We start from the raw sequence: 18612 nt of genomic DNA, 5'->3' as shown, positions 1-18612 counted from the left end.
AGAGTCCAATCCCAACCATCTAGTCCTCTGCCTTCAACTTCAGTGCAAAAGATATTGTGTTGGAACTTCTCCCATATTCTTTCGTAGAATTCTCCCAAATGTAGGGCCTGGCCTTCCTTAAGCTGTCTGGAACCACCTTACAGAAAGCACAGCTCAACAACCATTTACGTAATGATCGACCTGTTAGAAGAAACAGTTGCAGGTGCCAAAAATCCCATCCTTCTCAAAGGACAGAATAAAAGCAAGTGGAGGTTACGGCTTCAAATGACTGGCTAGGGGAAAGAGTGAAATCATAAACTGATGGCTGACTGGGGTAGCACTAATGCTCCTCTAGCTATACAGAGGAAGCTAGCAGAAGATGGATAAGATGCTATGAAATGATAGAGGCAACAAGTGAAGAAAGAATTCCAAAGGAAATAAGGTATACATTCACAGGTGACTCAGATGTCATAGAAAAGTACTTCTCAGTATCATAATAGCTCAGCAAGGCTGAGAAATGAGGCATGAGGTACTATCTCGTATCGTGTTTAATCTGATGCATGTCCAGGCTGTTGTGGAAAGCATCATTCATATTCTCCTCTTCTTCCATGATGCAGATCCAGTCACCATGGAGCTCAGTTTTCCACTGACCAGTTCACACTTCTTCTCACTTCCCAGAACAGCTCACTAAACTCCACAGCTGCCCAAAAGCTAGGTCTAGGGTAGATGTAGGGAACACATGGCAGAAAAAAACAACCCTGAGCTCCCTGTTTCCTAGGTAGCCCACTCATTTTAGCTAGATTTTACAATAATGGTTCAGACTGGCACCATCATCTCATAACTCAAAACAAGATTCCAGTTTCAAGGTGAACGACTTCAGCTTGCCACATCAGAAATAATTTTTTTCCCCTTGGATACAACATTTTCCCCAAATAAAACAGTTTAACTTCCTTAAGTAGCAGTAGTCAGAACAGCCCACAGACAAGACCACCACTTCTGGTAGCAGTGAGCAATTAAGTCACCTCAGCTGTTTAATAAAGCTTCACTCAGACTGTGGGGAAAGAGGGAAGAAATAGATGAGTGCAAAGAAACATAAGAGTTCTAGAAGCTGCATGAGAAGAAAAAATGACAAGCAAGATCTGAATTTGCAAATGAGGTTGGATGAGGAGAATGAGAAACACAGACACAAGTATTGATTTGAAGCAATAATAAGAAAAAAAACTAGAGACAACCAAGGGTTCAAACACTTCAGAAGACTCAAGAAAACTCAGAAAATAGGGGAGTATTTATCTGCAAACCGAAGAAAAGAGAGCAGCTGCCTCCCAGGTTCCTCAGAAGGAAGGGACCAGCTGTGGAGAAAAAAAATAAAGAGGAAAACGCAGGTGAGGACTCAGTTCCCTGAGATTCATGCACTCTCCCTCCCACTCCTCCAAGTCTCCTTCTCTGGTTAGTTACAAAAGGGCAGTTGACTGACTGGGAGTGACCTGTACAGTCAATTGTATGTGCACAGCATCTTTTGTATCATGTTCACTTCAGAGCCACACAGCAGAAGAGAAACGGCTGCTGCATCCACAAGATCTTGAACGATGTCATAAATGTGTAGAAAAGGTCTCTTGGTCTTCTGTGTTTGGAGAAAGCAAGCAAACAAGCAGCAGTTCCACGTACCCACTGTGACCCCTGCTCTTTTCTTTTTTCAAGCAGGTGGCAGTGAAATACCTGTGAGCATAAGAAGTTTGCTAGGAGAGAGAAGGACTACATTCAGCCCCTGAAGAAGGTTTGGAATCAGGAAGGACACAAGCATTTGCAAAACAGTTCAGAGTGCATTCAGACATCCTCCTGAGTAAGAAAGCTTCAGTCCCCTAAAACCTGGGAAGATCCCGTCCCTGCTGGTTGTTACCAGAGATCAAACGAAGGAGACATGCTGCGCTCCTGGTCCAGCCTTGTACAGGTGTCTTAGTTTCAGAGTGTCTGGTCTTACACAGTGATCATTACTTCTACATATTCAGTACACTCAGCCACACAGACATATTTGTTATTAATATTATGAATTCTTGTAAATATCATTCATACGTACCTAAAAGACACAGATATTCACATTTTAAAGAAAACTCAAGATCCATCTGGATCTCTACCTTAGGGGGTGCAGCTCATGACCAATTTTCTTTTTTGACTACAGCTCAATTAACGTCTTTTATTCTGAAGGATTCTAGTTAGTTTTTAGCAAGTCTCTTAAACTAAAAAGGTATCATGTGTTCCTTGTTCAGAAGCCCCACATTCTGATTTGAGTAAGAACTTAAAATGAAGGTATCAGATACAAACTTAGATACTTTGTAAGTTCCCTAAACCATCAGGTCCTACGTATCTAAGCACCGAGCCTGAGAATCAGAGTAAACTTCCTTTTTGTGATTGTCTCAGTTTCCCGTCTCTTGAATGTCAACATCATACCTCTCATTAAAAAGTTGAAAGAGATGCATCTTTGAAATTAACAATACAGTGGGAATCATTAAGTAGCTTATTCACAAAAAAAAAATTCCACGAATTACTACAAAGCCAAAGGAAAACAGACCAGTGAACTGCATGTTCACTCTGATTTTTTTTTTCTTTTTAAATATGTCAGAGACTAATCTTGCCCCACACTTTCACTTTTTCACTAACTAAAATCCATCTCAACAAGGATGGCACTGAAAGAGTGAGAAATTTACCCTTCGACACTTCTCTTACCACCTGCTTTCCCACTCTGCAAGTGCCCTGATTGACATATTTATGGAGATAATAACAGGAGTAGATATTTTCATGTGTGACTAAGCCAACCTAACCAATCATCGCTGCTAAAGAGGGTGGTCCTGTTCACACTCCCCTTGGGTCAGTTCTAGCACTCATCTGAGCTTGCAGTGAGCCAACGCAGCTCATTAAACTGAAGAAAAGCAATCCCAGCAAAACAAAAGAGAAACAATCAGACCACAGAAAAACACAACAGTCTGCTGTTTTAATGAGCCAAATCGGCTCACCAAGACACCAGAGGAACACCAGCACTAGTGCAATAAAGGCCAGAAATACTGGAAGCAAGAAAGATGGAACCATATTGAGTTTTAAAGCAGCAGGAAAATAAAGCTACAAATGCTCTGTGAGAGCTTCAGTATGCTTCTGCCTGTTCTGTAACACTAGGACTGACTAGGAACAACATCTGACTTACAAGATACCTGTCCAGAACATATTCGGATGAATGAAACTTGTGATTAATGAAGCCATGTCTGTCTACCTTTCTTCCAGAAAGAATCTTTTCCTGGTAGTATTGAAAATAAAACATGTAGCTTCAGAAATTATTCCACTGTTATTCTCAGATTAGGGCCAAATAATCATAATTTCTACAGAAGTATGACACGCAATGCATTTACATTGTTACCTCCAGTTTTTATGAAACCAATAAAGAGATCTGAACAATTTCTTAGTTCTCAAATGGATTATTTTTGCCCTTCTTTTCCCTCTTTGTGGTTGTCTGGTCCATTTATTTTCCACTTCTTCATGCCCAGTCTCAGGCTGAAGTGTTTCAAGATGCATTTACTTTGATTTGCATTAAAAAGCAAAAAAGTTAATCCAACCTCTTGCAGAGCACGAGCTGAGGTGGCAGTGAAGATAATGGATCTATCCGATAGTCCATCAGCCACAGGCAACAGTCCCTCAGACAAAGCAGTCTTGTCTCCCAGTCTTCTTTCCCCACTACCTCCACGAAACCTCCAGTCCCCACACATTCCTGGCCTTCTCTGATTAGGCAGCGCAGACCCAGAACTGAGCCCTGTTAGATTCACAGAGCTGACAGAGAAACCTGTGGCACAGTCTGCGCCTCCAGCTGAACAGGAAGTGAGTTCAGCTGTAATACTTCATGCTGAACTCTTAGTGACGGGCCAGGACTGCGTGAAGGAGAATGCACACTGCTGTAATTGACTGTGAAGGAGCCTCCCTGTTCAAGAAGCCTCTTTTTCTGGGAGAGCAGCATTTCACGCAAGTGAAAGTTTCACAGCTCTCCTTTAGCAGCTTCTAATTCAAGCATAACCATTTTCTTAATTAAGAAAAGAGGCTAGGAGAGAATCATTACAGCAAATAAAAACCTCTGTCACAGTTCTGTATGTCAGCTTGCATGATTCTTCCTCATAGAAATGCAGAAATAAGATTATGAGAAAGTCCAGGTTAAATGACTTTGTACCACTGTGCACCCATAACGTTCACTTTAAAAGCAAAACTGAGCCATGCTTTGATGAGGCTGTTCCTTTGGTCTGCACACTGCAAAAGACTACAGAGCTTTAAACACAGATTACAGTTTTCACTGGAAATAAATCTTTGAAACCCAGTGCCAAAGCTCACATATGATACAGATGTCCAGAGCAGCCTACATAAGGAGGGAGATATGCTCTATAAGCGGTCACTGAGTTGAAGTGGCTGAAGATCTGTTAAGACAAACAGATCAACAGTGCCAGTAGCTCATAGGAGACTGGAAATACTACGAAACCGCTGCTCTGCCCTCCTGATTGTCCATCTAAAATTCCTTGTAAGTAAACAAGCAGACAGTAGCATTAGAAAGATACATTGACAATGCAAAGTAAAACATTGTGTCTCATTATAACAAAACAATCAGAATGCACAAGACCACATGCTACCTTCGCTTCCCTCTGCTCCGTTACAGACTTCTAACTCATTAATTACACAGAGACCGTGGCATAAAGGATGAGACAGGGTTATGCTGAAATCATTACAACCTTGTGATTTATTGAAGAAGCTCCAGGTATAAATTGAATGAGACAAATGACATAAACCTCCTCTCCCTGTTGAAACAATTTATCAGCAACCACTGAATTCAGCGTTGGTCCGTCTCGATTAAAAAACAAGTAAGAATCCTTTCCATTGCAGCCTGCTACGAATTCCTTAGCTGTCAGGTACTTAACGCGGGGCACATTCCAACGTTTTGTAAATCAGGCCATATGTGTCTTGTCCTCAGGGCCCAGACAACAATCAGGCAAAGCAACAACGAACTCCAATCCAAAGAGAAATTAAATTCAGGTTGGCTCCAAAGAGCCTTGATGTGACAGGTTCAATAGCAGCAGATTTTAATTTCTGTGTTGATATGCGTGTGGTGCTGCAGGCACCGTAGGCTTCAGGCACCCAAAACAACTGCTTTAAATGAACGTTCCTCAAGTGCTACCGCGATGGAAGTAACACGGCTGGCCGGTCCCTACCCGAGGAGCCCTTCGTGGCGTTCCTCCACCCAGGCAGCGACCCAAATCCTCTCCAGAGCCCCCGCCAGGGCCACCCACCCCCTGCTAACCCTGCGGGGAGGCGGCAAAGGCGGGTGGGGGTTCCCATCCGCGCCGCCACTTCCACACCGCTTCCCGCCGCCTCCCGCACAGCGCGCAAACCGCGCCGCCGGCGTTCTTTACGCGGGGCCAAACTTCGGAGCGGCGGGATCCTTCGGTGCGCATCCCTCAGCTCGACAATGGAAGAGGGAGCGTCTACAGGAACGCTCCCCCACACCCCCCCACGTAATAACGATAGAAAAAAAATGATAATTGTGGAGCGGAGAGGAGAAGCGGCAGTGAAGTGAAGGCGCACCCCGCGCCCTCTCCTCACGGCCTCGCCCCCGCCCGGCTGCGCGCACCCCGCCGCCCCCTCGCAGAGCCGCCCCCGCCCGCCGCCCAGCTCACGTCGCGGCGGGGCCGAGCCCGCGCGCCCCCACCTTGGTTTTCTCCAGGGGGCTGAAGCGCAGCTGGTGCACGAAGGGGCTCCGCGGCGGCGGCCCGCGCTCCCGGCTGCCGGCCACGCAGCATCCCCGGCCGCGGCTGCTCAGCTTCATGGCGGGGAAGGGCCGCGAGGAGAGAGAAAGAGGAAAGGAAAAGAGCGAGGGCGCTGCGCGGAGACCGCTGCTCCGCAGGCGGCGGTGGCGGCGGCGGGCAGCGGCGGCGGCTCGCTCCCCGCTAGGCGCCGGCCCCCGCCCTCCTGGGGGCCGCGCATGCGTCCTGCGCGCCGGCTACAGCTGCTCGGCCGGCGCCGGTTTCCGCGTCGGTTGGGAGGATTGCGGGGGGGTGGGGGTATGAGGCGGGGGCGCGCTTTCTCCTCGCCTCATGCCGCCCCCCGCAGCGACGGTTACGCTCCTCACAGGGACCTCCCGCCGCCGGGGACAGAGCTAAGGCCGCCCCAACCCCTCGGCGGCATCGGGGGGCAACGGCCGAGGTCCTCGCGTGGGGCCCAGGCCGAGGGGCTGCACCTCGGGCGGACCCGCTACCCTCTCGCCCCGTGCGTGTGGTGCTGCGGGCTGTGGGAAAGCTCTCTGCTGGGCACCGCGAGACAGAGTGTCGGAAAACGGGAAAAAAGGGATAAGGGCAATCCCTCTGAGGCGAAGACGGTTCTTTCACGCTGGCAGTAACGGAACGGGAGAGGTAGCGTGGGGCCAGCGTCTCCCTGCCGACAAGCAGCATGAGGCATCAGGAGATGCTTCCAGATGTGCTGTGGACCTTTTGCTCCAAGCAAGCCTAGGCTGTTTTTTTCTTTTTCTTTCCCTCCCCTCTCATTTGCACCCTCGGATCTTGAAAGAGACGGATAAGGAAATAGCTAAGGTTGGATCTTAATAAATCTTTAGTTCTCAAGAACTTCCTTTGTATTTCATAAAGCGCTGGTGTTGTGCCAGATTTCAAGACATCCAGCTGGGTGTCTGACACAGCCCTTCGCTGTTGACTCCAACCACAAATCAAACAGTACCAAAGATATGTAAGACAGTTGATGAAGAAATATTTATCGATGCTGTTAGTGTTGACCATCTCATAGGTGTTACAGAACAATGATGACCTTACACATAAAAGTAAATATAAATCTGTAACGCCTTTGCTGTTTGTAATCATTAGTCTTAGAAGTGCAGAACTGTCTCTAAGTCCTATGATCAATGTCTTGCCAACTCCAGAAGCCTGACTTGGTGATCCTTAAGGGCCGCTTCCAGCTGGGATATTCTATGTGCATTTCTGATGGTTAATGCTGTATCTGCAGTATCATTTAAACATGTTACACAGACAGTTATTTACTTTTGAAAGACCAAGAATGTTGAAAATCTAGCCATCGTGATTTGGGAGTTTCCTGGTGCCTTTCAAAGATTTGTACCAAAGATCAAAAAAACCCTCGCTGTTAATGAGATCTGTGGAGGTGCTAAACTGTTACCTGGTAAACTGCTGTGAGAGCAACTGCAGCATCATCTGGACTGCCTAGTAAAATTAACACTTTCAAGCAGATTATATAGTCAAATATATGTGTATTTCCAAGCAGTACAAGCCATGCTTCTGGAATGGGAGCTTCGGACTTGGATTGTCTAAAAGCTTCAAACAAACTTCTTGAAACAAACTTGCAGATAAGGTCCCAGCGCAGGATATCTGATATGGTTGTTGGGTTGTACTAATGGTATTTGTGTACAGTAAATCAATTTACATGTGTATGAATGAGTAATACTAGAGGAACAAGTGTGGCTTTGACATTAAAGGTCTTGTGTAAAAAAATTCCCCCAGGAATGGAAGGAACTGAGCATGAACCTTAGCGCAGGGGCAATCTCATGGTAGGGCTTGAATAGAGAAGGCAGGCTTGGGGTCTGCAAGCACACCAATTTGGCATACAGTAAACATGAGGGTGGGGGGTGGACTGACAGGACAGAATAAAGCATGCTTATCTGACAATACTCTTTTCTGTGCAGTGAACTGGAAAGCTTGCCTGGATCCTTTCAGAGATGCATGATGAAACTTGCTCCTGGATGGTTATTATATGACCCCAAGAAAACAGAGCTAACACTGTGCAAGTGTGCATAAAAATGAGCAGTGTTTTATAACGTATATATTGGTTTGCTATCAGCTATCAGCAAACCAATCCAAAACCGCTGGATTTAGGCGGTTAGTTGTTCCATAGCCCAAATACTTAGTCAATAAGAAATATTTTTTTCTTGTGAATTAATTAAATGATTGACTGAAGTATGGCTATAACATCGAGGTCTGACTGTTACTTTTTGTGCAAATCACAAAGGAGCCCTAACCATGATGTTGCTGTCAAGGCACTCGTGTTATATAGCTCATCTAATAAGGACATACAAGGACATAGGAAGAGGTGACCAATTTATTGCAGGATTTATGGAACCTAACTTGCTTCATAGGAGGAGAAAATGCGTAATACATAATGTTGGATGTAAGAGTATTATGATACAATTGGAAAAGGAAATGTTGAAGCTGACTATCATGAGAATAAATTGCGGTAAGCTCTCAAATAATCTCCTCAGGGAAACTGTGGAACCTGAAACTATTGAAATGAGATTGCACAAACATCTAAGTGCCATTCTACCACAGTGCACAAAAGCTCTAATTGGTCCTTTCTGTCACTCATTCAGATGATTTATAGGGAGCTGTACAAATAAGATGACTCACATATAAAAAGCACACAAATATTCATTATGAAACATGCCTCTGTGAACCCTGAAGTTGGAAAACGAATATTCAATATTTAACTGCTGAACTGAAGTGTCTTTCTCTAAAATATATCAAATAAATGTTCATAAAAGAGCAAATATGTTGACCACAGCACTAAACTTTATTTAAAAATAATAATATAATTTCACTCCTAGAAAAAGCCCTTGCTTTGATTTTTAAGATGGTCCTTGACCTTAATGGCCGTTTGACAAAATCAGCTGATAAATGCTCAAGCACACTTCTATCACACCTCTGCCCTTAAAACAACATTTTTACAGTTGATTTCACATATTCGTTTTTCTTTGCAGTATTTTTTCTTATTTTTACCTCATGATTCTTGATGCAAATATATTCAATGTTTAAATATAAAGACAGATTCAAAATATATTTGAAAACCGATGTATTCCATGAAAATAAAGATCAAATATATTTATGTTTCATTACTGGCAGTAATACAGATTTTGTAATAATAATATGCTTATGTTTTTCTTCTGATCTGTGAGGCAGTGTGGAATCCACCTTACTTTCTTGAATCAATAAAGAATGCAGGACCTAGTGGCAAATCTGTGGGAAGAACAGTGATTTCTTGTTTTGATAGTGCTGTATAGTCTTAGATTTGTCAGCCTGAAGAAATTAGAAGAATTTGTGACCAAAAAAAAAAACCCCAACCTCTTCCCTACCCCACCTCTCCCCCCAGAATCCAAAAACAAAAACAAAAAGCTAACCCAAAAGATTAGATCTAATTCTCAAATTATTAGGAAATGTAATTTAAGAAATGTTCTCTTACTTTGACATGTGTTTTCCAACTCAAGATTCCCAGTGTTGGTTTCAGAGATTGAGAACAAACTCATTGGCTCCCATGAGATGATGTCTCCTGAGAGCTGAAGCAGAGGCAGAGATACTAGGTGCCATAAAGCCTTTTCTAGGCACTAAGCTGTACACACTCAGTGCATACATCTTGAGATCTTGAAAAATGAGAGGACTGGACAACTACCAACCATATGAAGTTTAACAAGAATAAGTATCAGATTCTGCACCTCGAATGGGGCAACCCTGGGTGTATGTACGGACTGGTGAATGAGAGCTGGAGAGCAGTCCTGCAGGAAGGGATCTGGGGGCTGAAGGAAGTTGAATCTGAATCAGAAGTGTGCCCTGGCAGCCAAAAGGGCCAATGGTACTCTGGGGTGCATCAGGTCTGGCACTGCCAGCAGGGTGAGGGAAGGGACTGTCCCACTTTGCTTTGCTGGTGTAACCTCAACTTTGAGCAGTGTGCAGTTTTGGGCATTATGATACAAGAAGGATTTCAAACTATTAGAGAGTCTTCAAAGAAAGGCTACAAAGACGGTGAAGGGTCCAGAGTGCAAGAGGTACTAGGAGTGGTTGAGGTCACTTGGTAGGTTCAGTCCAGAGAGTAGGAGACAGAGGCAGAGAGGCAGGTGCTGATCTCTTTGGTGACAGCAACAGAACCAAGGGAATGTCATGGATCTGTGTCAGGGGACAGTTAGATTGCATGTTAGGAAAAGGTTCTTCACTAAGAAAGTGGTCAGGCACTGGAATAGGCTCCCCAGGGCACCAAGCCTACCAGAGCTCAAGAGGTGTTTGAAGAACACTCTCAGACATAGGATTTGAATTTTAGCAATATATATATCATTTGGCAATATATATATGCATATCCTATATGCAGACCGGAAATGGACTCAGTAATCCTTGTGTGTCTCTTCCAACTCAAGATATTCTATGGTTCCATGATACAATGATAAATCCTGCTCCTGTATGCCACAGGAGACAGTGCTAAGAAGGTGACTGAGCCCAAGAAACACTTTCTGCTGATTCCATCCTTCACCAGTTAATGGAAAGAAAGTTGGGAAAACTGAAGCCTTGTTCAACATTTTCAAAAGTCCAAGACTGTAATGCAGATTGCTCTGGGGTCTGAGATCTGCATCTCACTTGATTACTCTCCATTGTGTGTTCACAGCATGTTTTTAGCCTGGTCTTCGATACGCTGTTCATACAGAAGAACATTGGCGTTCAGTAAGTGGTTCAGTCAATAAAACTTATGAGTTTCATTTAGGAATGAAGAGGACTGAAAGAACAGCATGTGACAAATGCAACTGGATGGTGATTAGGCCATCCAGGGATGAAGTCTGTGAGAGATGATGCCATAATTACTCAAGAGCATCCACATCTTATTTTATTCCTCCCTCTTGTTTGTAGAATAAAACTGAGAAGGAAGAAGCCACAGAGGCTCTCATGGTAGTACCTTTAGATATATTGGTTTTTAGACATGGTTCACATGCAGATTAGATTCTCAGTTCTTACTTGAAAAAAATCATCCTTATTTGAGGACTGCTCCAAAAGTAATGCTTCCTATTTTTATTATTGTGGCCCACAAAGTTAGAAGCAGATGGTGGCATGGCAGTAGAGGTTGAACCTTCTCACCAATATTCAACAAAATTTTGTTGCTGTGTGACAGATGGCAGCAGAGGGGCAATCTGACCAAATGATGTCTGACATGGAAGTATGTATGAAGCAAAGGTGCATAACTAAATTCCTCCGTGTGGAAAAAATGGCACCTATTGGCATTCATTAATGCTTGTTGAACATCGATGGAGATCAAAGAGTGGATGCGTACACAGTGAGGTTGTGAGAGCTATGTTTTAGCAGTGGCAGCAGTGATGTGAAAGTCAATGATGTTCTGGACAGCCACACACAGCTGTCACACCATGAAATGAGGAGCGTCTCAATCAGCTCATCTGTGAGAATCAGTGGATAACCAGGGAATAATGGCTTCAATGCATTGGAAACAATGGTGGCAATGGTGGAATATCACAGAGTTTGTGCTAGGTGGGCTCCACGAATGCTCACAGAGAAAAATAAGGAACACAGTATACAAGTTCCTCAGGACCTATGGAACTGATATGAGGCTGAAGACAACAGTTTCCTGGATCGCATCATTACCAGTGATGAGATGTGGTGTCTCATCTCAAAACAGCAGTCCAGTCCATGAAATGACAACATATGAATTCCCCATTGCAGAAAAAGTTCAAGATGCAGCCCTCGGTGGATAAAATGATGCGCACTGTTGGGATAAAAAACTAGTTATCCTTCTGTATTTTCTGGAACCCAGACAAACTATCGACTCTGATCACTACATTGCAACACTGATTGAGCCAAAGCTTAAACTTCCAGTCAGTTTGAAGAAGAATACAGCCTTTCTCTTGCAACACAATTAGCTCAGGCCCCATACCAGTTTGAAATCATGTGGTACATTGCCAGTCTTGGCTGGTCCTCCTTCCACACCCTTTGTATAGTCCAGATTTGGCACCTTCTGACTTCCATTTTTTTTGAACTGATGAAAAATGAACAGTGTGGGCAACATTTTCCTAACAATAATGCCATTATAGTAGCTGTGAAGCAGTGGATCACCTCTACTGGTGCAGATTTTCTTGAGTGCAGCGTGGAGACTTTGCATCACTGGTGAAAATACATGTTTAATGGTGTTGACTATGTTGAAAAATCATGTTTTGTAGCTGAGAATTTGCTTTATCATATAATAGTGTTATTGTGCTCTTTGTATCAGCTGTAGAGTCAATAGGAAGCATCACTTTTGGAGCAATGTATGTAGATGGCCACACACACATGGTATATGAAGATGAAAATATAGTGCAATAATGTGTACTGGGTACAAATTAAAGCAGCAAATATTTTCAGTGCTGAACTGTGCTTGTAGACTTCCACATCTATGTTAACTACTTTTTCACCTTCATACTTCTCCCTCTTCTTTCCCTGAATATCAAAAAGTCTCTGTCACTAACAGAAGATAATCTTGCAAGGTAGGGAATGAAATCCTGAAATTATTTTCTGTATCTTTTCTGGTATGCGTGTTGTTAGCAGGTAGAATATGCGTGCTCATCAAATTCTATTCTTGAAAGAAGCAATTTTCCTCAGTTTGTGCCAAAACCTATGCCCAACTATACAGCAGCAAAACCTCCATAATACTATTATGGTAATTTCTGCAAGTCCAAACACTAAGTACCAAGTCAACATTTTCCATATTCCAGATCGTATTATATAAACTACATAAGAACATCTTAAGCTTTCTGCAGACTTTACGCTTATGCCATTGTGCAAATAAGAAAATATCTTATGAAAATGCATTTTGAATTCCAGCACATTTGAACTTTTAGTTTACACGGGTGTTTTTCTTCACATGCTTCCTGTGATTTCTCATTTCTAAGTTAGAGTATGTATTTACAGAGGCTTTATATTAGGCAACCTTTATTTAGAAAACACTAGGTTATCATTATTCAGGAGATAAGTGAAGTGGTATAGAAAAGATTTATTTTAGGAAGCTCTGTGCATTATTTGTATAATGAAACAGTGGGAAAAATAATTTTGTATGTTTCTGGTAAGGTGCATCAAATTCATATAAATGAATTTACTAGAAGCAGCCCTGGTAAAATTATTACCATGGTTCAATCACATCAAATACCACTTTACAGTCACATTAAGTGCTTCATTTAATTTTTCTGAGGTAGTAAGGTCTATTATTTAATATGTTTTAAATATTTACTTACTGCAAGACATTAACAGTGGTTAAATATGCAAAACATAGCATACAAACATATTATGGTTTTGGAAATGCAAAAAGGAGGATCTGCCAAGAGATCCCTGGGCAAGAACGTCCAGACCCAATCTGTTGCCTTCAGAAGCAGAATATTAGGGGAGCAAAAGCAAGCCAGTAGTGAAAATGAGACCATATGGGACTCGTAGTAGTGCCAGTGGCTTTATGCCCAGTTCATGCCCCTGCCCTGGCAGCTGCAGCCCTCAGATGAGGCAGGGCAAGGCAGAATCAGGCAGCCACATTTTTCTCACTTGTGTACCTAGCCCCGCTCTGCTGGGAGAAGAGGGACTCAAAGCAAGTGCATATGTTGGAGTGAGAGAAAAAGGAAAATATGTGGTATGTGTATGGGGAGGTATAGATGTATACAGAATGGGCATACACTGACCTCTCTCCAAAAACAGATGAATGCACAGATCTTCCCTGAGGTCAGTGAAATCCAGGGATCATGCAAGTAAAAATATTACATATGGCTGTGCAACAATTTGGCTTCCACAGATAAGACCAACAAAAGGCTGCACATGTTTATGTGCCCATCAGGATAACCCAGAGGCCAGGCAGGGCACAGGGAGAGCAGACGGCATAGCCAGAAGCACAGAGATAAAGAACTGCCAAATACAGATATGTTGCTTCAGGATGCGTCATCAGCTGTGTCATCCTGTGGAATAACCCATCTAAATCTAAGCATATTAAGTTCTCCACTGAGTTTATTAATGTGGGCTAACACCATCTGTTTGTGGACACAGGGCATTGTATCTCTCATTAACATGATACAGTAGTTAAATTTAGATAGGCTCTTGGATGAGCTCAGTATGATTTAACTATTCTTACTCATGCTCTGGATGATTCCTAGACGTTGGAGAATTGAGTGGTTAATTAGTATGGTTGATTGTACTTAGCTTTTCTACAGCTTTTCTTAAATTCACCAATAAAAAGGCAATTCTTTGAACAGAATATTTTTTGCTAGGGTAACATTTAAATGTTTTGCACCGGTAAGCCATGATGAAAAACAAGAAAGAACAGCAAAACAGAATGTATTAATTTAATGTGAAAATTAAAAATCTAGTAATTATTTTGAATGCCTTTTCTATACTATTCTTGTACTCAGATTTTAACACGTTCTTATTGGCTTTTGCCAGAAGGTAACTGATTTTTTATGTCAGTTATGTAAGGTATAAAAAGCTGGCACCAAGTACCCACTTACCTGTTAGCAGGAGCTCTCTATTATCAGCTTTTTCCTTGTACTGTGCTGATACTGGTTTGCTCAGGCTGTTTTCCCAGAGTTTTAGAGATTTGGGAATGAGGAGAGAAAAAAAAAATGATTAAACATTCAAAGGCTTAGGCATCTTTCTAGACAGAAATTGAAATTAATGCCAAAGTCTCTGTCTGAGATTTGGGGCATAAGTTGTAGAAATCAACCTGGACAGTCATGTAGTGTTTTGCTTGAATGGCCAATGCTCCAGAAGCGGTGGACTTCACCTCTTTGGCTAAGAAGTTAAAATAATGAACTGCAGAGGAGGCATGTCAGTGTCTGAAGATTCTGAAAATGGTCACAGTCAGCGTCACAGAGAAGAAGCAAAACATGACAGGAGCTGAGCAGAGATGTAATTCAGGGCTCAACTGCCCTCAGAGTAGTAGGTGAACCTGCTAGTAGCTGCCCAGTAGTATCAGTGAGCCTGTTTCAACATGAAGCATTTGTTAAGTCAAATTATAATAACTTAAACAGAGATTTCTCAGGACAGCTATTTGTTTGGACAAACTCCACCTTCACTGTAAATAATTTCCCCCTTATTTTTAACTGCTTGTCAGGATTCTTCAGAAAATGGGAGAAAATTTTGTTTCTGTAACTTTTCCTCTTTTCTGCCATCAGTTTTCTGTCTTCTGCCATCTGATATAATGAAGACAATTTCCATACTGCTATTCCCAAAGCAAGTTATGACAGAAGCCACAGAATGCATGGGGGGAACACCGCTGGCTTAACACTTGCCTTAGTGATGAATGCTAAATTCCTAGCCATTGATTTGTTTCTCAGGATGCAAAAATTATGACTCAGTAGCATCCCACTTAAGCAGAAGCTTTACAACTTCTTCATATATATAAAATTATAATATATAGTTATAATTCATAGAATCATAGAATCACAGAACATCCTGAGTTGGAAGAGACCCATGAGGATCATTGAGTCCAACTGGCTCCACACAGGACAGCTCAAAAATCAGGTCATATGGCTGAGAGCTTTGTCCAAATGCTTCTTCAACTCCAGCAAGCTTGGGGCTGTAACCACTGCCCTGGAGAGCCTGTTCCTGTGCCCCAGCACTTTCTGGCAAAGAAACCTTTCCTGATAGCCAGCCTGATCCTCCTCTGGGTATCAGGAAAAGATGTTTCAAATACATTCATGCATATGCATACACCATATTTTCAGTTCTTGGTCTCACATCAATTACTGTACAGGAACTGGCTAAAGATACTGGAGACCACAGACAAAACCTGCAGTTTTATTTTCCCTTGCGAAAGCTTAAGACCAAGTGACCTGTGGTATCTTGTGTTCTTCCACGCACACCCAAATATATCTTACACAGACAAGGTGCTCTTCACTCAGTACTGCTGTTAGTATTATTTCCTGATAGAAAAGTATCAACTGCATTGTATTTTGCAATAAAAACACAAGGAAAAATTTTACAACAGACATTTGTTGTTTTTTATCCAGTATATTTTGTTAGCCAGTCTTTATATATGGCAACTTTTAATTGTAAGCCACAGAATGAACAAGTTTTGGTTTCAAACTTTTTTCTTCAGAGGCTGATTTTATTATTAGTTTTTTTTTGATCTGCAAGAAGCCACTTCGCGTGGGGGGGGGGGGGGGGTCTCATGGCCATGAGACAATTCGATTCTCCCCTGGCATTGCATATATTCATCCATTTATGTCTTTTTTAAGTCTAGCACACCATCTAGTGGCAACCTGTGCTGGCCCCCCAAAAAATTCAAACCGTGCTTCCAAAGGAAGGTAGATTTTCACAGAAGTGTAAACGCAGACTTGTTTTTTCTATTTACAAACACAAGAGAATAGTTTCAGTGTGGGCTTATAAATGAAATTTTAAAAGTGTTTTTAGTCCATCCCCATTCTTATCTAGCCACTATTGCTATCTTTTTTTTTTTTTTTTTTTTTTTTTTTTCTGACCAACAAAAAGTACAGTATATCCTTCTTTATAGTCCTTTCTTTTTAAGTGCTGTGTATTTCTCTACTGCTACACTCAAGGTTTGGTGTTTTCACCTTCACATTACAGTACTCAGTGCCTTAACCTACTCCCTTACATTCAATTTATATGCCTGAGAATGTATGAACTAGGACAGAAGGGTGCGGAACAGTCTAGTATAAATGTAAAGAGTCTATATTTGGTGAAAACTCGGCACAAGAGAACACCATAATAGGAAATGCAAATCATCTATAGAGATAAATGTTTATCCTTTAAATTCCTATGCATACATGCTAGCTGTAGAAGAATTCCATATTAAACTGTCAAAAATACTTCATAAGATACGTATTTTTTAATATTTTATGAGTAAAATTTTGCACTGAGTTGTAGACAAATACAAATAAATGAACTGCTCCAAGCAGGAAAAGAGTTGCATGGACATATGAGAGAGAATATAGTATCTTGTCCATGTTTTTACTGTCTTCCAATGTGCCAAGTAGACAGTTTTCAATGAGGGCACCAAGTGGCAAATTTAAAATAAGAAAGACAAAGTGCCTCTATACACAGCTTATGCACTAATTTTAGAATTCATTGCTCTACTGTCACAATATGTCACAAAGACCAGGAATGTGTTAAAAAATGAATTAGGCCTATTTTTGGAGGGTAGGTCTAGCAATGGCTGTTGTAGACAGCAGTTCAGCTGAGGCCTTGGGCTTGGAAACATCCCATCTGCCAGAGACTGGAGGCTAGTGGGACTGATCCGGGTTAAGATTGGTGGAGTGGCTGGGCTGGCACAGATCATGCCCATCAAACCCACTAAGCCATCTTCAACAGTGTCCAAAAGCAGGGGGCTTTGGAGCAACAAAAGCAAATATATAAAATAGTCCTCTTTTGGAACTTCCTCAGTGAAGAATACTTCTTAAGATTGCTGCAGTCTCTTTTATAACATCCAGGGGAAGTTTTAAGTACTTCTGCAGCTTGCACTGGAGTCTCAGTGGACTTGCATCTGCAGACTCTTGGGTGAGGAGTTTCCTGGCTCTAGTATGGGCTGTGTGAGGAGCCTCTCCCTTTTGTTTGTTTTGAACTTGGCTCCTACTAAATGTATTTGATGGCTTTTGCTTCACATGCTGAAAGAGACAGAGAACAGACTGTCCTTTCTTCATCCAGGATGTTGTGTAATTGCTCATGGTCAGCTCTTGCTCTCTTTGCATGTTATCAGAACGCCGCTCTCCAGTTCTAAACTTCCCTGGGGCATAAGACTGCGGTGAAATTTTGGCTGATTTGGGGCTATTTGCACTGCAATGCAAGGCAGACCCATCAGGGCTGTCACAGTTCTCTCTTTCCTCTTCCTCTTCCCTGATCTTGCTTCTGGCCACAGGTTCCTGCTCCCTGTGTCCTTGCACCAACAATGACACATCTAAGAGCAGCTCCTGTAATAGCAAATACTACAGTGCTTTGTGCTACAGTTCCAGTCCTGAAGATGTGGTGTGGGGATCCTAGGCTGAATCTTCCCACAACAGGCTGAGATGAAACCAAAGAGGCTTGAGAGAAAAAAGCAGAGGAGCACTCACCAAGGCTCCAATCATTCCTGGGGCCAAATAAAAGAAATGCCTTGGAGATGGACTCAGCCATTGCAGACTTATACAAATGTGATGGTACCAACTTGTTAGCCTCTACTTTGCCATTTCTTAATAAATTTGGTAACTGCAACTGTTGCCTAAGTTACGTTTTTAATAACACACTTTTTGGTTAAGCAGTTTGCTGAAGATGTCCTCTGAGGAAGTTCCAAAAGAGGACAATCTCAGCAACAATATCTGTATAATCCATTTTCCCTCTTTTTTTTTTTCCTTCTGTTTGTTGTTTTTCCAGATGCTTTTCTTTCTTTCAGTAACTGTCTCACAATTCACTTCCATCTTTATCATTTTGCAGTGTTATCTATACAGCAAAAGTGTGTCAGGGACAGGAAAGTCTATCTTTTGGTGAATTTGGTATATCCTGGTCACATGTTGTCACATCTAAGCTGACTGCCTTGGGAAAAAAGGAGAGCCATTTGAAACACCAGCTGCTGCTGTCCGAGCCCTGACCTTGTAAGTCTGAATTGTGCCCATGGCAGCAAAGTTAATGGCTAACACAACAGGAGAAATAGAAAACAGGTGGCATCTTTTAAAGGAAGCCAGATCTAGACTGTGTCTGTACTGCAGAGCACATTGTAAGCCATACATTTTCTTCACTGTATTTTCTGTATTTTCTGTAACCTCACTCCATACTTGATCCATAGACCTCTCAGAGGCCTGTTCATAACCCAGGAAAACTTGACATTAAAATATAATTTAAAAGAATG

The 18612-nt window shown here is 42.3% G+C and overlaps 1 protein-coding gene across 1 annotated transcript in view; it reads right to left on the bottom strand.

Annotated features, from left to right (window-relative positions):
* The window catches only part of LPCAT1 (lysophosphatidylcholine acyltransferase 1), a 59247-nt gene extending 53313 nt beyond the window's left edge, over window positions 1–5934 (bottom strand). Inside the window, exon 1 of the mRNA XM_048940476.1 lies at window positions 5705–5934. Coding sequence (XP_048796433.1) covers window positions 5705–5821 — 117 coding nt within the window. The 5' untranslated portion in view covers window positions 5822–5934. The remainder of the gene's footprint in view (window positions 1–5704) is intronic.
* Between the last annotated feature and the right edge of the window lie 12678 nt (window positions 5935–18612).

Source organism: Lagopus muta, chromosome 3 (assembly GCF_023343835.1).
Source record: "Lagopus muta isolate bLagMut1 chromosome 3, bLagMut1 primary, whole genome shotgun sequence".
NCBI classification, from domain to species: Eukaryota; Metazoa; Chordata; class Aves; order Galliformes; family Phasianidae; genus Lagopus; species Lagopus muta.
Note: the sequence above shows the minus strand (reverse complement) of the source record. Positions and strands in the feature narration are given on the sequence as shown.